The sequence below is a fragment of the Anopheles nili genome, chromosome 2, assembly GCF_943737925.1.
Source record: "Anopheles nili chromosome 2, idAnoNiliSN_F5_01, whole genome shotgun sequence".
Taxonomy (NCBI): domain Eukaryota; kingdom Metazoa; phylum Arthropoda; class Insecta; order Diptera; family Culicidae; genus Anopheles; species Anopheles nili.
The window spans coordinates 13,306,916-13,328,623 of record NC_071291.1 but is presented as its reverse complement, the minus strand read 5'-3'; the positions used below and the strand labels follow the sequence as shown (position 1 = coordinate 13,328,623).

Below are 21,708 nucleotides of genomic sequence, written 5' to 3'. Positions count from 1 at the left end.
ATTACTTCAGACATGTTTAAAGTAATTAAAATATTTTCTTTCCTTATGTTGTTATTATCTCTAATCCCGTGTTTGCCTTTTCTTCCTGTCTCTTTACAGAATTAGAACTTCAAAACGCGTCTCCTAGCGCCTGTTCGATTTTGTACAAAGCTTCTAGTGCATTGCCGTCATTGCGATGGAATCACTTTTGTTATTCCATTCAAATTCAATCCGATTTCCCGCACGGCGACGATCAAGTGATTATTAAACTTCTTCCAAATGGAACCATTTAACGCAACTGCAACGTCATCGGGTCTGGTGGTTCCGTGCGAACTTTTACCATCGAACTTCACCTCCGAACGATACCGTTTGCCGTTTGGCTCCAGTTCACAGCCAAAGGACCTGTGCAGCGAACTCGAACACGCTGGTGAAACTGCCATCGACACCACCGATCGTCTCCGAAAGTGCATTCCATGTCGCTGCGGTGGTGCACCGATGCATTCCTGACCTAAAATGCCAACAAAACCGTACCTTCGTCGCGCAAACGGATTTGAATGTCCCGATTTCACGTCGTACCAACCCGGCTACAGAGCCCGGAGCCCGTGCACTTGCAGCTGGCAAAATTTTCATAATTTAATTAGCGAATGTGATTAGACTTGTCGCCGTGCTCTGGGGACTGGAGCTGGTATAAGCCACCGTTATGTAACGCAATCGGGACCAACTTCAAGTGGCCAGCTCTAAATGGGACAGCTCGCGCGTGTGAACAGATGTGCGGTGTGGAGATTTTTCTCACCATCGGGCTTTTTCATGCATGGGTGGATGTACGCGTGTGTGTGTGCAAATGGAAAATGGTGCACTGCACCCTCGTGAGGGCGGTCGGTTTTTAGCGAAACGGAAGCACATTCGCCAAAACGCACCAAAAAGATCCGTTCCGGAACGAGCCCAGAACCATATGTGCTAATATTTGCCACCGTCACCATGGTGGCCGTGGCAAAAAGGGCCGCCCTCTTAGGGCACCTTCTGGCACGGCCACTCGGCCGTGGTGTGAAAAGTGCGAATTAAAATTATCATCATCACCATTAATTAATTATTTTCCTCGTAGGTGGTGTGCGTCAGTGTAACGAGTGCGTGCGAGTGTGTGTGCGGGCGGGTGTTAGTGCGTTCGGAAACGGGATTCAGAGTACCTACACGCGTGGCGTGGCTTGGTATTGGCCGTGCAGAGTTCGAAAGCTTCCCCGTGAATGTGATCGCCAGGAATCGCTGGAAAGGGTTGCAAAACCGGTGGCGCTGTATGAAGGAAACCCTTGTGGTGCCGACATTTGCAGCAGCAGCAGCAGCAGCAGCAGGAATAGAAGCGTTCCGTTCGCCATGATGACCAAACGCGGGATTTGGTCAGGACCTCAGTTCAAAATGTTGATGCTGCTCACCGTGACGGTGGTGTTGGCCCTCGTCGTTCCATCGAACGAGGAACCGTACGGTGGCGGCGGTGGTGGTTATTTTGGAGCCGAAACGCGCTGTCCGCGGCTGTGCTCGTGTACCGGTACGACGGTGGATTGCTCTCATCGCGGATTGACCCAGGTGCCTCGGAAGATCCCGCCGGAAACCGACAGACTGTAAGTACCCCAGAGAAACGTTCGTTGATCGATCGATCGACGCTTCTTGAGCAATTGTGAAATACGATATCCTTACCAGCAATGGTGGGAAGGAACGAAACGAGCACAAGTTATAAAATCGATCTGTCGGTGCCACTGACGATGACTTTGGCAGGATTATAAATTTTATTGTTCCACATCATGCATTATTCAATTGTGAGCGCAAGGGTGGTGTCATTTATAATCCCGCTCGTGACACTGCAAACCCGCGAAAACCGATCGATCGGCATTCGTATCCTGTTCGCCCACGTTGCGAAATATATTTTTTTTTCCCATTACGATTTACGTTCATGCCGAGTGCAAAAGCATTGGGCAGCTTTTAAATTTCTCAATTATCCAACGCGACCTGCGTCCCTGCACGATCTGGTGCGATCTTGCCTCGAGGATGCGGGAAAGCTGGCCGCAGTCTGTTGCACTCGTTCGTGTGTCGTTTCGATTCGATGGAATTGCGATGGCAGCTCTGTTGGTGAGGTTTTTTTTTTCTCTCTCACCCGCCATTCGCGCTTTGTTTTGCCGCGCTCGCATCACAGCTCGGCTCGTAAATAAATAAACCAACTCGAGGCGGTTCTTGGGAGGCTTGGGATCCTGGAGGGGGGATGGGTGGCTTTCGTGTAATAATCCTCCCCTCGCAATGTCCAAGAATGTCACCACCGAGCGAGAGATTTAACGGCGAGGCAGATTTAAATCAAACCACAAAACCCTGAACCAAATAGTTACACGGTGGATTGGAAATAAATAAAATACGAATTAAAATGTAAAACATACCGCAACGCCACGGCCCACACCCACACACTGGTGGTGGTGGTCTCTTTTTCACGCGAATGGCAGCCAATGCTTGGGGAGTTTTGCAGCTTCTATCGGCAGGCAGGCTGGTGACAGACAGCGACTGCGACTGGCACACGGAGCTGTTGCAGTTTGCGGTCCTAGGTCGCGGTCGGATTGCGCTGTGGCTGTTTTTCATCGAGCAGCTTTTCAATCAACCGCCGAACCCGTTGAAAGGCGGCGCGTTTTGCTGCTGCTGCGTGTATCGATGCAGGGATAAACTCGTCGCCCCGAATGGCGACCGAATCCTTCGAGGGAGGTGCTTGACGTTTCGCTTGAGTAAACAGCGAATGCACTTTGACGCTGCACCTTGTGTAAATACTGGTTGCGCACAAAATCGGTTATTTACTGCGTCTCTGCGGGTTCGGCAACTAAGACGTTACATTGGATGGTTGTGCTATTGGGGGCGCCTGTTTAAACCTAGGTAGGGCGTGCATGGATTACATCTATCAAATGACCATCCAAACGACACCACCCCAACAGCAGCAGCAATCCGCTTTCGGAGGGATTTAAATTTGATCGTCGGTAATGTAAATAAATAAATCAAGTGCTATCGTCGGGAATTTCTGATGCACTTCTGACGTACTTGCGAATGAGAGGGACGAAAAAAAACACACGAAATACTGAACTACATTTCAGCTACAGCTAGAGAGCACTCCACGGACAGGCTAAAGGCAAAAGTGGCATTCCTTATCCGACATTCACTGCCGGATTAGATTTGAAACCCCAGGATGGCGACCCTTTACGCCGGGAACTCCAACAAACCCCCCCATACATTACCATATCGCTTCGCGGGCCCCATCACCGATGATCGTAAATCTTCTAAAATTAGACCCCCGATCGGGGCGTTTGCCTAATGAGCTTGGGGTGAGCTGCATTTTTTTTCAAACTTTACAAAACCCCATAAGCACACGCCATTGCGCGTGACCCTGGCTGTTGGTGGACGCACGGACGCCGAACAAAAACGCCCGGCCCGAGAACAAGTTCATTAAACCTAGCGCCATTCGCATGCGAGAAGGGTAACTAATTTTTGAACAATGTTTTCCTCACCCATTAGTTAAACGATGGTGGCTTACTACAAAGAGCAGGAACAACACGCGCATCGTGGTTTGTGAGTGAATGTGGTTCTCCCCACATGCTGGTCCTTCTTTTTAGACAATTTCTTCTCCCGACGGACTCCCGGAGCGTTGCCTTTCGTCTAGTTATGTTCATTAATTGCGGGAAATAGGATTCCGATGGTGATTTCGCCCGGCTCACCCGGGCAGCGCAAGATCATCGATGGAGACACGTGTATACGTGTGTTTTCTCTTCTGCTTTTCTGGTTTTACTGCTCAAGCGTCATTTTGTTCTAGGGCGTCGTGACCAGCATGCGGATCGATTAAGACCATGCACACGCAGCAACACGAAAACCGAAGACAGGCTGGGAAATTATCCCGATCTCACACAAGGGTGCGGTGTTGATCTTCTCCCACCTGAGCAGATTGGTCGATTCTCGTCGCCACGGAGCCGCAATGTATTCTCGGGCCAGCAGCATTTCGGTTGCGCGCTGATACCGCTGGGTTGATTATGGCCCATTACCGTAGATTACCATTTTATGGAAACGGTGTTTTTATTGATTTTTTATGCGCTCTCGCCTTGCATCCGCACACGCAAGATCACACAAGCTTGATTAGGCGGGTGGATGATTATGCATGCGTCTCGCGCAGCTTCTTCAGGCGGGAGGGCCAAAACATTAAAACGCACCGAAAAGGCAAAATAACACGCAAACGCGTTTTCCGCTTTCCCGCGGTTTCCCAAACAAGAACGGATGAATAACCACAAGCACACACGATACCACTCGAGTCGCGGGGCCGATCATATTCGCATGACCATAACTGTATATTTGTCGGCTTCGTCGCGGCCGTTAAGCTCGCGCAGAGGTGAAAGGGCTTTTCGATTCGTAAATGGTCGATCGTAAAATCGAATCGACCACATGTAACGCACTGATGAGAGGTTGGAGCGCTGATTGCGAGAGAAAGAGAGAGAGTGTGTTGCACTTTTTTGTTTGTCCACCCCGGCGTCAGTTCGTTCCTTCGCGAAGGGGGTCCTAAACACGAAAAAAAAACCCGTCCTTAGTGGGCTGGTTTATGATCTCGATTGCCGTGATCTCGGAGGGTTTTGTCGTCCGAGTGGCCTGAGTTGTAAAACTCGCGCGAGATGGAATATCGCTTATGAACGCCCATAAAACTGTATACAATCGTCATAATGAAGTAAATGGGCACACGATGCGCGTTTTGTGGTACAAATTTACAGTCGCTTTTCTGTGTGCTGCGTTGGTGCATTGCATGTCGCTGAACAGCCACTATCGCTTTGGAGGACCCTACAAGATGATTTTTCTTTTGGTCACACTGTTTGATCAATTTTGTATCGTGAATCGTCCAAAAAAAACAAAGACAAACCTCCCCCAAAAACGGAGTGAGAAACATGCAGATGCCCCACATTGCGACCGGTTTCATTTATCACATATGCAAAACGACGCAATATTGTGCCACAAATTAAACAGACTATTTATCACAATCCCGCCAAATGCCGCTGACTAACGGTGAGGTTTCGAAATAATTCAATCGCCAAACGGCACTGTTGAAAGCCCTCTGCTAACGAGGAGTCATCAAATTGGCCGCTGGCAGCTTGGCAAAGCACCACCTTGCGTGACTGGAACGAAAGTCGAAAAAATGTGGTTCTAATATCCGTTCCGTTCCGTCCGGTGTGTGTGTATGCTTCCTCATATTTTTTGTTGCCCGTTCCTGCATTCAACTCATTCCCACGGTGGACTGGGGTGCCGTTTGCTATGATCCAACCGCTTAGCTGTCTGCACCTCGTTACGCGCCATAGTTGGGGCGAATTATGGCAAATCAATCCAAACACGAACCCCCAAAATGGAGGGTGTAAACGCAAGCCCCCGGACAGGAGGTAATGAGTCGAAGCCGAGTTTTCGAGGATCATCTGCACGGTGGTGTTGCTGGGCTTTGAAGGAGCTCATCCGCAGCCGTCAACAACGACTGCCAAGACGTGGCGCGGTTCAGGAAGCATAAAAAAAAGCGATGATGAAGCATCGCCATGACACGCAACATAATGCCCGTTCATAAACGGTAGATGAGTTATGGTGAATTTTATTGGTCCCATCGATTAGGGGCGGTGTCGCGCGCACCCAAACCCAGCCCTAGCATTTTATTTTCACTCAAAAACCCTGCCGTGCCCAAACGAACTAGACTCCCTTCGATGGGTTCCTTCAAACGTCCAGGTTTGGCGCGTTTTTATGTTTCAACCCACCTCAGTCTGGGTGGTCGCCGCACAACGATGGAAGATGGAAAGCTCGAGCACGATGATGATTGAGCAGCAATGAGCATAAAATAACACGAAACACTCGTCGTGGCATCGGCCCGAACGCCAGGCTAGAGGGCGCAAAACCCACCGGAATGGAAATGTCAAACGGGACATCGTTCCAAGCCGCGCGAGGGTTTGCCGCAACAGTTGACATGTTCATTCCAGGCGAAGGTAAAGCCACACGGACTGTGAGCGTGAGGATTTTGTTTTCATTTCGCTTCCACACACTCTCTATTACTTCCGACGAGTCGGTCGTACGGCGCGTTTATGTCGCGCATGGAATCCATCATGCCGCGTGCATCTCGCGGACAACATGGTTTTACTCATGGCCAATAAAAAAAAATCTCCATATTTCCCTGTGTGCTGTGTGCGCACGGATCGGAGAGAACCACAGGCGAAAAACGCTATGCATTCGGTCGCTCTGGCCACGTCCTGGCTCAATCATCGACCGGGGATGTTGTCATTTTTGTGTCGCCATCTCGCTTGTTCTCCCTTCGCGGCCCACCCAGGAGAAACAAACCTCATAATAATATGTTAATAACATAATTACGCATACCGATGTGTGGGGCTTTTTTTTCTTCGTTCCATCCCTTTCCAACTTTCGACGTGATTCGGGCTGGCGGCTTTCCGACCGTGCGGTTCCTCTGGTTTTTCGGTGTTCGCCGTGTATGTAATTAAGTAAACGATTGATCGTTCTTTTTTAACGTGTATTTTTCGCCTAACTGTGCAGCTTTTTAGCTCATCTTGCGAGATCGCGCCCGCTGCGTTGGCCCTTTTTTCTTCACCGACTCCCTCTATTCGGTGTCGTTTTTTCGGCAATCGGCTTGCCGGCAGCCTCAGCGATGCCTTCACTCGCCCAAGCGGCTGCCGGCGGTATAATTGATATAAATTGATCAATCATCATTTTGTGCATACGAGCATCTTTCGCTGAGCTGCGGTGCCGTGGGTTCGCTTGCTCGTGAAAGAATGTGACCGAAAAATCGAAATGCTGGTGATGGTGACCTTCGAATCGATGTACAAATTGACCTTTTTGATGAAAGGTTGCTTCCCGCGTTTGATGGTTTTAATTGTAGCTTTTTAGGCAGAGATTGATGGCGTTGGACGAGACATCGGTTCACCCTGTCGGTGACCTGTTTGGCTGTGTTGTTTTTTTTTACTGCGTTCCCGTCTTGTTCGTTTTATTTTTTGACAGATCGATAAAATGATCTTAGTTTTTCAAATTGAAATGAAACATAAACGCGATAATAATCTAGTTTATGTATGCAGAAAATTAAACATTTAGCCGAAAGGACGTGCTATCTTTTTTCAATTCTGATGGTGATATCAAGACTCATATCTATTCAATTCCTTGCGACTGGCTTCAATGTTCTGTAAAAACCCCCTTTGCGAGTACCATCGTTTTCCATTATCACCAACAGCAACATTATCATCATCATCTTCGAAGCATAATCATCATAATCGTCTGCATTATTGTTACTACAGTGCACAGTTATTTGAACCCCGCATAGATGTCGCAACCGGTTATTTGCGTCGGGTTTTGGAGAGCAGTCCTGGACGGTAGCCTTTCCCCATGGAAGGTGGTTCTATATGTTTTTTTTGTTGCTACACACACACACTTCAGCAGGGAAAACATGGAAAGGTAAATATGTGACCGATCCCGAACCTCCGGCGAAACAAAACCAAACCGACACGGCCCTCGTGCACCGGTGCGTCAACATCCGGGCATTTGCAGAAGATTGCAATGCTGCGGTTTTGGTGTTGAGGAGCAAAAACCGTACGGTCAGCACCATTTGCACGAACCACCATCGGAAGGTTGCAGTGGAGCTGCGGAAGCGAACGCTTTAGGGTGTAGATTCTTGTCTCAATGGTCCTTCAGGACGATAACTCTTTCGGAATTCAATTTATACCGCACTCGCACACACCAAAACGGGTGCGCTGTGTCCTTCCGAGAGATAGCCAGTGTGTGCAGAATTTCGTCAGCTTTCCGTGCCGACGATGGTGTGGCAACCACACGGGGATGATGCTCCTCGCTACCAAAACCGTCTGATAGGCGTCTGCCAGAATCCTATCGCTTCCATCGCTATGACACGTAGACGGATGTCACTGCCGATAGCCCCGTACGGGCCGGGCTGTAAGTGTCAGACCAAGCTCTGCGGTATTATGTTTGCTAATTCATGGCGTCAGAACCTGGTTTTTTTTTTCATCCTTCGCTTTCCAGGCTGCTCTGTGGCCAGCACGTCTCTCGGGCTCGGGTGCACGGACGCTTTAAATGGCTGCCATGCCGTCAGTGAGCCGTCTGACACCCTGCGTGGCATTGCGTAGCCGAGCTTCACGGTCCCTGGCTAAGCTTAGATTAGACCACTTTTAAAGTGCACAAACAAGTGCGGCTTGATACCTCGATAGTGTGACCCGACCGGGGGGGCGGATCGGTGTAAAGTAACACTCACTGATGGCGCCCTCCGAGGACTCCGGGGATACTTTCTCGAGATCGCAATGAGACAGTAAATAAGGTTCACCGCAGGATCAGTGCTCGAGTGGCCGGCTGGTACTTTGAATAAGCTACGGCTGGAGCTACCTTCGCCTGCGGTAATGATGGTCAATTCAACTTGCATCCCGCTTGACAGGGTGCCCGGAACGAACCACACGAAACCGGGCAGAAAGGTAAATACGAGTGCGGGATGCGCTTTACCTCCGGTGGTGAATGTGCGAAGCAAACTTCCCGGATGGACTACGTAATCTAATCAACTTCACATTTCGAGGTGGTTGCGAGTTGATTAAATCTTTCCGAAACGTTTGCACCCGACCCAGAATTGGCAGGTTTAATTGGAGAAAAGTACGCTTAAGCACGTTCGTAATGAACTAGAAACTTTCCCGTACAATTCTCGGGACTTCCCTTGGTTCCACTGCAGCTCGGTAGGTTTTGGTTCATCTTTGTTCTTAACGATTGCGTGACCACCACCACCGACCGTAAACCGTATCGTCGATGTCATCTAGAATGGAGCCGGGTAATGAAAACGACCATTTTCGAACCCCGTGAAAAATGCTTTAAATCCCACCTGACCGCCCGAGGATGGCGAGACTCCGTAAGGCGATAAAAGCAGGGAACGCCAACTTGATGAGGGAAGCATTTTTTTTTTGTTTGATGTTGTGTTTGCGCCTTCTTGCGCAATTAGTGCACAATGCATCCCGAGGTGTTGTTCCCGAAGTTTCCCGTTCCGTTTGATGGGCATATAGTGTTTCTTTTTTCCACGTTCGTTGCATTTGCGCCCGTCTTACCTTCATAAACCTTCATGTCGACGGTAAATGATTGAAGTCACTTGCATCGCTCAAGCGGTGTTGTAGCCTTGGCGTTCGGACGTCCCAGACCATCCATCACCCGTTGGTGTGCGAAATGGAGAATAGAAAGATGAACAAAAAAAAATATGGCAACGAGATTCTATCGTGCCGTTTGGTGGAATTTTCCTAGTCACGTCACGATCGGTCAAGCATCCGTTTCTCCCGGTCACTGGCAAACTGCTTCTGACCGGTGAAAAGCGCTCAAAACGACGGCACACCGGACGATTGATGTGTTCCTCCGAGCAGCGGTGCGAGTGCAGCGTTTCAGGCTACTTTTTAACAGGACGGCACCAGTTCAGCTGCCCGCCCGGTTGGATGATTAACTTTGCATTCGTGTGCAGCTCTCGTCAGGTTTGTCGCAGTGGCAGGCGCGAGGACACCGTCAGACGTTTGCTTTCCATCTGCTGCGATGCCAGCTGAACGGGACGGCTCGACGGACTTGACGGTCGGTGTCACCGTAACTGTTAAATGTTCCAGAATCACGAAATCACGCTTTTGAACTGCCGTACGCTTGACCCCAACGGTGACGGACTCCGGGCCAGTCGCCTTTCGGGACAATGAGTAGGGTTTGGATGGCGCAGTGCTTCCGGAGCTGGTAACATGCTGCAGCTGCTTGGGCATGATAGCGCCCGAACCGAAAAGACGGGGCCACCAATGGGAAGGTGGACCGATCGATAGGATTTTAATTAACAATCTGATACATCCAATTACCATCCTCAATGAGCCCGCAGTACGGCTCGTGGCAATTCGCTTGTGCTTTCGGCTGCCGCCTGGCCAACGAGCCAAGGAAACGCGATCGTGTGCTCCTTGACGTGGAGGCGGTGGTTCTTTAGGTATTTTCTTTTTTTTTTTTGCGTTAAAGGACGCCCTCCTACCATTTGCAATATATTTTAAGCATATTTAGAAGGGCACTCGAGCTGCACTCACTGAGCGCTCATTTTCTATTTCAATTTACCTTCTTCATGTACTTTCACTATTTGAATAATGAGCTTCCTTGTTTTCTGAACCGCTTATCATTCAATTATCCTGTCCATCAAAACGGTGGCTTTTTGTTCTTGATTGCTCACATTTTGATTTTTGATTTCGAATCTCCCCCGATACCGTCCATCGACCGTTTGCAAAAGTGCAGAAACCATATTTAGAGCACTCCATTATGCACGGGGAGCGTGTGTTGTTGCTCTTTCTCTCTCTCTCTCTCTATCTCGCTTACTCTATTTCCGCTTTTTTCACCCACCGTGTGCTTTCATCAGCTCCACCCCACGTCGACGTGCACTTTGAGCTGATTTCAAGTTGACTTTAACCTCCCCTCACTGGCTCGAACCCATCGTCAAACGTTGCATCGTGGCGCGAATCCGGATTAGAAATGTTTCCATTTCAATTAAAATCAAATATTCACGAGGCTTTTGAATTTCATTACGCGGTCTGGCGTAAAATGCGCGTGGTTTTCGGACGGTCCGGCGGTTTCAGCTGCCCAGCATGAGGGCCTTCGCTAATGAAAACCTGCTCACGGAGGCATGGAAAAGCGCGGCAATATTTGGTGCACCACGTTCGATGATGTGGAAGTCTATTTTGCTATCATCCTGCCTCGTCGCTGTTACGGACTCGTGCCGTTTATCCGCGCCAAAAGTCGCCAGTAAACTGGATGATGGTCGCATGTCACCTACAGACATACTGACATATAGTGGCCACAACGGCTGGCTTACCCAGGGCTGGAGTGAGAGAGTCCCACAAGCAGCCGGGGGATGAAGCGGTTGAATGTTTAGCAAGCGTTAAAAGCGTCAGGATAAACAAGTCGAGCTCCCGGCGTACCGGTTGAATGATGATGAAGTTTGCTTGTTACGAATGGTGCAGGTATGAGCGGTTGGAAGAAAAACCGGAACCATTAGACCGACACACTGAAAACTGTTAGTAATGAAAGCAACGTTCTTATGCTGGACAGGTTCTCTTATAGACAGGTGAAAATGTTCACACTTTGTTTGGCTTTTGTATGAAGCAAAGAACGCCGTAATCGCTTTCGTTGCTCGGTTGTTGTACACATGCGGATGAAACTGTCTTTTGTTGTAAGTTGCTGGCCAGCAAAAGCCTGACGCGAGCATAATGGCTGAAGAAAACTAGTTCATGTCGATTCGAAACGGGTGGTGTTTACAATACTGTTTCAATTTCCAGCAGAATGATCGGCATGCATTCAACACAGCTGATTAGCTTTAAGCTGATTGAAATAAAGCACCTTCTTTGCGTACCCAATTGAATGATTCCATGATCCTATTAAAACGGTGGAGCGCAACTTTGCTCGGTAGCGAAAAGTGGTAAAAATAATCCTTTCAACATGTCGTTCCACTTTATTTTACGAATAACAAAAAAAAATGGTTTCGAAACCAGTCATGCAAAATATAATTGATAAATGCATGCTTTAGCTTAGCGCAATGTGCATGAACTGTGCGGCCCGAGCGCTGGGTAACATTTCGATTCTTGATTGAACACATCACGACCAAAAAATTGATCAAAGCGCAATGTACGCTTCTGGTCTGTATTTTCCTGCGTGCTCTCCCTTTGACCACCACGTTTGATTTCGCCGAACACTGTGTGATGCTGTGATCAAATAGTATTTTTTTTCGAACGAACGAACGAACTGAAGCAAAACTTCTTCTCCACACCACCGGGTGGGTTATCGAGCAGCGCGACCTTCATCAAGCCATCGACGTGTCCTGGCGTGTGTGATTGATGGACGAACTGGAGCGACAAAGCTGAAGCTTTGATCGTGTGATCGCTCGGGGATCAAACGAAATCAAGCCTGCTCGTTTCGTTTTGTCAATTTGTCATCGAAAGGCACCGGAAGCGGCTGCAACTTGATGCGAGTCGGGGGCCGTACTTGCGAGCGGAACCTAATTTATTAGATTTGTGATGTTTTTAACGTTTTCGAGTGCGCACAGCAGGCACCATAATTGGATTGTTTGTTACTGAGAATAATTTCAGCTGTTTGGAATTGGAATCGTTCTCTGTATGCTTTATTTTTACGTTGAGTTTTTTAGCAAAAAAAAAAGCCAAGGTAAAGCAATATTTTATGATTTGAATTTAGGAACATCACAGCTTATAGATGACTTATCAAAAACTATGAACTTTTCAATAAACTTAGTGTAATATGTTTTGCATATGCAAATCACCAGTTTCAAGGAGGAAATTACAAACAGTAGTACACAAATCTAGCAACGCGAGTGCGTCGAGACTCATAAATCAGAGCTCGTAGCATTTTTTCCTTCCTCAAAGCAATAATTGCGGCCGGCTAGCCGCCCGTACCCGTGGCGAGCATCTTTTCGTGATCACTATCGTGCGTTGCATCGTAAATTTTATCGTGCCCGTTCGTGCACTCACCGTGCCAGCCAACGGTTGTCGTACGATTCGCAAGACTAACTGCTTCTGCTGCTGCCACAGCCACGGTGGACACCATTTCGTTGCTCGCCAAGTTCATATGGAACCCATAACCCGGGGCTCCGGGCTGCCGCGAAAAGAGTTATTTCAATTTAATTGAGATTATCAAATAGATTTACGATGGCATTGGGCGTCGGAGAACGTACACGAAACTCGCAAGTAAGCGACTGCACTGTAGCGACAAATACTCGTTTTTCTTACTAGAGGAAGCAAAAGAAAAACTTGACAAACTTTATCCGTCCACGGGAATGCATCGGATTGCATTCGTGGAGGGAGATTGCGAGGAAAACTACCTAAGTGGGTTTGCGGACGTGTGAAATCCGCAGTGTGTAATTCAACTGGATCGTGATGCTTGCACTGGTTAATTTTCCAATTCGCATGTAGCAAAAAAGGAGGTGAAGTGATTGCAAGGCGCATTTGCATAATCTTAATTAATAGCAATTTGTTGTTTGTACAGCAACCTGCGGCTGTTGGCGTGCAAAAATATGAAGAAAAAACGTACGAAATAATTGACAGCATCAGACGAAACCGGTCCTTAAGTGATCGCTCTAAGAAGCTACAATTTCATGTCATTAATTGGGAACGTAGTAGGCCGGGGTTTTCATTATCGCTCCATTCCGGTATCTGCAGAGGCTGGTTTCGAACAATTTGGTCTTGAATTCATGCGCTAAAGTATTTATGCTACAAATTCCACGCGTATCAATTGCTGCTAGAATCAGCCCATCGCAAATGAAGGTGTGCCTTGTAAGTACGTATTTCAGATAATTTATAATCGCTATAATCCCTCAGAACACGGAATAGAACGCAACAAGGTGATTTTGGGTGGACAGCTCGAAAGTGCTTTGGAACATTCTTCACGGATTTTTACTCGAACCGGGCGGCGCATTTTATCCTCATTACCATAGCTCCCTTCATCCGTTGTTTTCTTCCCACAACACGCTTCTCGCCAACTCACCGGTTCGCATTCACACGTTCTCCTGCAATTGATTTTAAGCTCTTCATTTGCATTATGGTCGCCATAAACCTGCTGCCGACTATAATCTTAATCGCTAATTACCATGCGTTCGACTTAATAATATTCGCCGCTTTTCGCCGTCACCCTCTCGCCTTTCGTTTTGCATTTTTTTGTTGCTACTTTTGCTACACTGCTATTTTCCACAACCCGCATCCCTTTCGATTGCGTTTGCCGCGGGCACGATGAGGCCACGGGAACGGCCGGTACTTCGTATGCTAATAAAGTAATTAAGCAATTGAAAACCCAAGCGCACCCAGCGGCGGCGTATATTTCTCGTTCGCAACACGAGCCCAGCTTACCGGTTCTCTCGCTATCACTCGCGTGTCCTGTCCGCTGTCCTGTTCAACATGTGCCAGCATCCATTGCCGCAATGGTCGGGAACGCGGGTTTCGTGTAATATCGTCGTCACTCCATAAACTGAAAGCTCTTCAGCGGCGCACTTGAGTAGCCTCGAGTGAAGGAATGGAGTGCTTTCGGGATCGGAATGACTAAATCCCTTTACGCTGATGCCGGGCCAGAGGCGGTCACTCATTAATGCACGGTCACGGGGATGTACCGGACCGTACCACCGTACGATGGCTTCGATGGGCAAATGTCTCCGATGGGCAGCTCAAACCGGCGTAATACCGGGTCGCACAAACCCTTGACCATTAACGCAACGTTCTAACGAGTCGCTGGTCCGTATGGCTTAATCTGAAAACTTGTTTAATTTGTCTCGTAACGGCAAGCTCTTTATTGTTTGGTGTGGTTATGGTTGGTTGTTTGGTTTCATAATCCCAGTGTGACTTGGTGGAAGAGTTTTCAAAATAACAAAAAAGCCCAACGAACGATCCATTAGAATCAATGTGATGTTCGAATATTTATGGCTTCCGTACACATCAAAATTCCACATATTCCTTATCGAACACCTAAGCAAGCGTTGCCATTTATTTCAATTACCGAGCATTGCTTTTAATGTGTTTCACTCATATGTTGTTCTTTCAAAACGACGGTATGCCCGCAAGCTGTCGGTGGTTCTTCGATCATCAGCTTGCTTCCGTACGGTTTCGGTTTCCTCCCACTTTTCCGTGGCGAAAAGGAGAAGTTTATTTTTGCTGCCAAGGTGTGAAAAACGAACCCGACGCTCGATTACGTTGGGACGCGGCGTGTGCTGCATTTTTTTGTTTTGTTTTTCGCCTTATTGCAGCCTCTCGCCTTCGGCTAGCGCTCGCATGGCCAAACAGCTGGAAGAAATCATCGTTTATTAAATTAAAGCAAAATGAGCGATGCAGCCGGGGCTGGCGACGTCAAATCGAGTTAGCGCCAGCAACTGAAACCGATTGGCCAAAAGGGTTGCCGGCGACGATCGCCCGCGAGGTAGGTATGTTGTTAATCATCAACGCATTACGTGCGAGTTTCACGGCCGAGGAATGGCCGCAAGGATGAAGAGGCCTGGGAGGATGGGTAGTGTAAATATGATCATGCCGTTGTTTGCCATTTTCCTACGCCTGCGTTGGTGTGGTGGCCGGATGCCGGCCTGCGCTCGATGATTTGTGCGTTGTTTCTGCTTTCTTTGGATTGCTGGTTTTTTTTTCGCCACCACCCTGCTTTTTCACCCCGTGGACCCTGGAAGGGGGTGAGTATTTGCCGTCGGATTCGCTACGTTTTCTCGGAATCGCTTTGATGTGGACGGAGAAATTATGTGGCTCATAAAATGCTCATTTTATGGACAATTAAATTTTGCAGCTAATTTCAGCACCTTCCAAGGGTGGTAGGGTCGCTGTTGTTGCTCTGTTGCTGCTGCTTGCGGGTGGTTGATTTTTCTCTGGCCCTCCCGTATGATGATGATGCTCGGGGTTTGTTGGTTTCCGCTTTTCTTCGCCCATCGCAACCCTCGTTGGCGATCAAACACGCGAAAGTACACGGGCAAAGAACGATAACCTAACGGCAGTTGCTGCTAGCGTTAATCATCTTAACCTCATCATCAACGTTCGCTGAACGATCCCCAAATGGGAACGATTACTGCCATCAATAAGCCCGCCGGTCAGGAGTTGGCGTTGGTGTTTGCCAAAATGCGAGATGACTTGTGAATTATTTTTGCCTCGTTATGCGGAATGTTTCGCTCATACATTTTTCCTTTTTGCCCAGATTTATTGAACTCGACAAACTCGTTCGGCTTCGTTCGTTGGAGAGAGCAAAAGTATGCCTCGTAAGAGTTTTGCTATGCAGACGATGTAGAGGTTCATATTTCGGATTCATTTCCATCTAAACCGAGAATTGTTTTGTTTCTTTCGGTGTTTTACACCAAACAAAAGTGCCGAAAATATTTTACTACGTCAAAAATCGATAAAAGAAAGCAGCAAAAAAGTTTCAGAAAGTTTTTCTCTGTTTCATAATTCCCAAACCAACCAAGGATTGCGTGAGTCATTCGCGAAAAAAAAATACTCAGTTATGTTAAGAATTTAATTATTTATTTCGCTTTTGGTTTCAAACGGATCAAAAGTTGTGCGTTCGCAGCGACGGTAGAAAAAACCGGTTATACCAGCCTTTCTCTATTGCAGAATGTAAAACAAAATGCAACAAGTCAGTTCGCGATCAAGGGGCTGAATCGGAAAGTTTTCATCCGTGTACGGAGAGCAGTCCCATTTTGAAAGTGGTTTAGCCCAGGCATGTTCTATGGGAACAATTTATCTAAAACCCATCGCACGTGCATTTTCCATTCCCAGTTGCAGAACTGATCTTGAAGGTGATTGAAACAGCTCAAGATAAGACAAGGTCCCAAGTTGGATGGATGTATGTACTGTAACGAGCTCGATTTGCATAACCGACGACATTGCCTGCTGCATGGCGTAAGGCTTGCATCGTACGGCGCCTGGAAATGCATTTCAAACATTAGTACTAATGAAATCGTCGCAGATCTTATCGGTGGGACCGTGGCTTGAATTGAGTTTGATTCAGTAAAACTGAACACTCGTAAAATTAAATAGCTTTTCGTAGTTTCTTAATAATCGTTAAGATTTGTATGACATTCCTTTAGCCTTCTAGCACTTTGCAACATTTCTCAAATCACCATTTAAAACTCGGTTAAGCTATATGAAATTGTGTTACTTAGTTACTCAAATGCATTTATCCAAGTTAGCAAACGGAATGTTGCGATAACAAATGAGGAAATTGTTGAAATTAATCATGTCGAAACCTTTGCTGAATCGACATGCGGCGATGAAACCGGCCAGCCGAGAAGCACATGTGCAACAGGGATTTGTTCGTGGCACGCGTTTGTACTGCTTAAGCACCGCCAAAGTCCCGTTCTCAAGCATATTTTCCGCACTGTAGTAATGTAGCCGAACCTTGGCGGTTTTCTCCATCCATTCCTGCTTGCGCTTCTTCGCGGAATTGCGCGTTTCGGAATTTTGCACTTGCCACACATGCACTTGCCGCCCTCGGTGGTGTTTTCGGTTCGACGTGAAGATTCGACTCCACCGCGTGCGTTCTCCGTTTGCAAGGAAACACATCGCATCATTGAAGGTGAACGAGTGAATGTAGCAACAAGTAGCGGCAGCTACATCTGAATTCCGGGGGTGAGTCTTCCGCGAAAGAATTGATTTTTTTTTGTATCCCACCATTCCATTTCTGCTACTTTTCTACTACTTTGGTTCGCCGCGCCGTGGTTGGTAGCGGGTTTGTTTGAGAGTTTTTTTGCGCGCTATCTTTTTCCAGCGGTGCGAATAAAAAGTGACACTTTACGAGCCATCCAGCGTCTCATGGCTTTGCGCTTTCCGTGTCGTCCTTTTACGCGAAGCGTTAAACCCCCGTGGGCGCTCTCTTGCGTGGAAGCCTCTGAAATGAAATGTAGTCAAAAGGGAAAACAAGAGAGAGAAAAAAAACACAAGGAGCGTAGAAACACACCACAAGGAATGTGTGTGTATGTGCCAGCAGCCGGTGCACTGCATGAGTTTGTCTTTTCCACCGAAGAGGTGTAAGAAGTGCCATAAATCTCCGGCGGCTCGTAATCAACCGAACTCGTAACGAAATTGCTCTCCCAAACATAATAGCATGACGGTGCAGCTAGGGCTGTTAGCGTACCGAGCAGCATTTAATGCACCCATCTAATATGGTGTCGGTCGCGAGAACCACCTGTACCGCTTGCGCGGTTTGTGTGTGAAAATTCCACCAGCTACATCAGCACTTCGCGCCAAAATCCGTAGACAGTCACTCTCACGGGGTACGTTCCATTCGCCGCGCATAAAGCATGACATATCAGATTGATGCGAGTGAAGATATGGTGACTCAAAACGGCACGAGCTCGCATGGAGATCGCGCAACGATGCTTTTTTTGATGCAAGGTGCATCCAGACGCGATGCGCATCTGATGTCTTCATTGCTATTTGTGACCGTGCCGTGGAAGTACTGGTTGAAAGTAGCGTAGCTGCTTGCAACACCTTTGGTTTCTTTGAAGATAGCACCGTAAAGGAAAAACACTCTCACGATGGTTGCACCACTTTGTGCAACTATGTGCAGGTCTAGCATACGCAGATAGGGCATTTTCCTGTCAAAAGATGATGCCAATTACATCTCTGTAAAGGGGTTATATCGTCGCTTAGAGCATTTAAGGTGCAGCTTATCTCTGTACAAAACACGCTCCACCAAACGTGGCTGGGAAAATTCCGGCACTATGGCATGCACAAAGTCGCCGCATGTGTGTGTGTGTGTGAGTTGAAGTTATCAGGATGTGTGCAGGGTACCGCATTGTAGCGCACATCTTCGCTCGCCATCATCGACCCCTTAAAAGCTAATTGTGTTCCCTCAGAAGCAGGCTCGCTGCTGCTGGTTGGTATCTTTAAAAACCCATCAAATGCCGCACGAACTATTAAAATGCACCGGATGCAACCCACTGTGACACGTACAAATGTGCTAGCAAACGAGCAACGCAGATAAACCGGAGCCTGCTGACAAACGACACTCCGTTGTCGGGGTGTTCGCGCCCGAGGCGCATTTGTTTCGTCCCCGGAAGAATCGCAATCTACGGCTAACAGACAAAAGCACACCACCTTGCCCAGTACTAGCACCAGCAGCACCAGCAGTTGATTCCGTCGGCGTTCTTCAACGCTTCTCGTAGCTTCAGCACCAACATTAGCTTCAGGTGCCGTGGCGCTGGATGAGGATCGGTTGGATGTGCACCTCCACCACGAGGACTTCTGAGGGTATGTCAGCAAACAAGCGCACAAACGACCGCACTGGCGGGCAAACTGCTGCATAGCTGCTCCGGCGAACTCCATCAGACTGCAACCGAGGTGAACATGAACCGGAGCTTCCTTTTTTTTTTGTTTTGATTATTTGCATTCGCAAACAGTCGCGACGGATGGAGGGAGCCAAGCGAAACCATGGAAGTGCTCTCCATCCCGTAGACAGGACAGCAAGCAACTGTCGTGTTCTTTTCGTGTTGTGAAAATCGTGTGGCCAGGTGCCCAGAAGATCCACCAGAACCTATTGCTTGCGCCGACGACCGCACGTTCTCGCGCGTGAAATCGTCAGGCCTGCAAGTCTGGCGACACAGCGGGCAGATCCAATGAATGAATGAGCGAATAAATGGATGAATGAGCGGTGCTGGAGCAATCTGAAGCGACGCGTGTATGCAAACATGCTTGTATGTAACTGTTTTCAAAACTATATGCTCGGTCGCAAGGCGTGTTATGCTTGTGCTTTCGTAGGCTACGGCCTTCCGTTCGGTAGTGCAAATCCAACGAAACAGCACGGAGAGTTAGTTCGTTAACACAGGGTTAAGGAGCCTTGTGGCACAATCTCTTAGGCGTATTCAATTCGGTAATGACATTTCATAGTGTACGGCGTCGTTGATAGTTTCATTCGAATGACAAACAAAAGTGAGGCTTGACTCCAGACACACCATAAGGATTTGTGAGTAGTAAGGTTGTAAAGAACAGCTTATTATACTCGTACGCGTTGTCACTTAACATTTTCTTTTTGTTGGCGAGAGTTGATAAGACGTCCTTTTTTTGTAAGAGAATTTTTAGACTAGACATCCTTCATGGTGTGCTTGAGTAGGTTAGGTGTCACTCCAAGCATTCTTGACATAAAGCGCTTTAGCCATTGCATCTAATACTAGGAATAATTTGTTCTCTGTACTGCATCCATCATCATTTCCTGTCAAGTAAATAGATGCAAATCTTTTCATAAGCAGCAGACATTTTGCTCAAACGCAAATAACATCAATGATTTGTTGCAAAACTTTCGATGAGAATGGATTGTTGAAGAGTGTTTGCTACTTGTCTTCTACTCCTAATGGCCGGACTGGAGATGATAAAGAATTTTTTTGTTTCATTCTATGCTGGATTTGCTCACCCCGTCGTCAGACGAAGCAAATTAAAATTCAATCTCGTTAAAAAATGGCCAAGATTGCAAATTATGAGTTTTGAACTATGCCTCGCTATGGGTACTCGTCCCCTCGTCGAAGTTGTCTGAGAACCGTTTCAAAGTTGCCATTGAAATTGCTTCTGTGTCGCTGTGTGAATCGGACGAAGGGAGCCAGAAATGAGACCAACAACTGGTCAACTTCAACCGAAAGGGCCCATCCATCGTGGTGGCGGCATCCACCCTGCCCTGGCTAAAGTTGCTGTGGCGTGGAAAACTCATTACTTTCATTCCTCGCTTTCAAATCTCATTCATCTTCGGCTGACTTACAACCATTTGCGCAACACAAACGAAGCACCAAAGTGCGAGGTGTTAGGTCCGAGAGCTTCCTTTTTGCTCCAACTGCTCGTCCTGCGTTCAGGCGGTATGTTTGTTTTTGTCTTTCTCTCTTTTTCTTTCTCTTTCTGTCTCTCTCACTTCTTTTTCGCTCTCTCTCTCTCTCCTTACACACTGAAAGTCAAAAGTGTAGCTACCAACAACCATAAGGACGATCTCCACAACGTTGTTTAATTTCTGCCCCACTCGACGCTCCTATGTGGGATTTGCGATACTGTGGGATGGATTTTGTGCCGGCGTTTTTATTCTTTGATACATTTTTTTGCTCCTTAAGCAACCCGTTAACGTTAATTTTCAGCGAGCTGGAAGCACACGGTGAAGGTTTCTCGTTTTTGTGCTCGTTCCTTGCTTTGCTTATCTTTGCGTTTTATCTCTGCACTTAAAAAGCCAGCAGAAGTGTGGTAAAACAAACGACTTTTCATTACTCTATTGCAAACGATGAAAGTTGGTTCCAGCGCTTTTAGCTGCTTAAAGTGATTTGGCTTTGTACCGCCAACGTCCTGCTAGCAACTGTGTGGTTAATGTCACTATTGGGATTATAAAAAGTGCAGCACTCACTGAAGAACAACTAAAGGATGCAATTGAAATGGAGATCAATTAGGAATTTTTAAATTTGGTATACTTTTTTTCACATTGAATCATAATTTAATCTCGCAACTTTCGGCTTGGTATTCGATGGCAAAAGATACACGACGTCGTTCGGCGACAAATTGTTATCTCGATCGGCATCGAAGCTCTGCGACACGATTTCATGTATATGGTTGCGATTTCAAATATATCTTGCGCATAACAATAAAATTTCATCACCTTCCTGGCTTCCAGCAGAACGGCAAAGCATGTCAGCGCAGTCAGCGCCTTGCGTCACTCGCCTGATCTCTATCGCGGTTCGAGGCGTTCAGCGAAAAACTTTAGCGAATGAAATCGTATGCAAAATACTTCACCCAACTATCTTGATCGTAAAAATGAGCCACCTAACACTAGCGGCTGCTTCTAATAATAAAACCAAATGGAAATAAAAATAATAATAAACTAGCATTCCTACACCAAAGCCGTGTTTGCCGGGAGAGCGCCCAGAGACCGTTACCGTACGTTGATGGCGTAGCATTACGATGAATACTAAGCAGCTCATAATGCTCCAGAAGAAGCTAGCTGCCAGCATATTGGCGGACATCTTTACAGAGTCGTAAAAGTCGATTGAAAAATTCTCCCGGCGGCAGCGCTTCGCGAGTGAGCAGAGTATGCGAACCTTTGTTTGAACTCTAGCATGGCGATTAATGACGGAAGAAATATGTAGACTTAATTTATACCATCCAGACGCTTGCTGGAGCGAAACAACCGTTTCGCGAGTTGGTTGAGAACAGATCACCATTTTAT

The 21,708-nt window shown here is 47.4% G+C and overlaps 1 protein-coding gene across 1 annotated transcript in view; it reads left to right on the top strand.

The window, feature by feature from the left end:
- The first annotated feature begins 1,389 nt into the window (after window positions 1-1,389).
- Window positions 1,390-21,708, top strand: part of LOC128730130 (protein slit) — a 131,568-nt gene continuing 111,249 nt past the window's right edge. Inside the window, exon 1 of the mRNA XM_053823166.1 lies at window positions 1,390-1,592. Within this exon, the coding sequence (XP_053679141.1) occupies window positions 1,390-1,592 (203 nt within the window). The remainder of the gene's footprint in view (window positions 1,593-21,708) is intronic.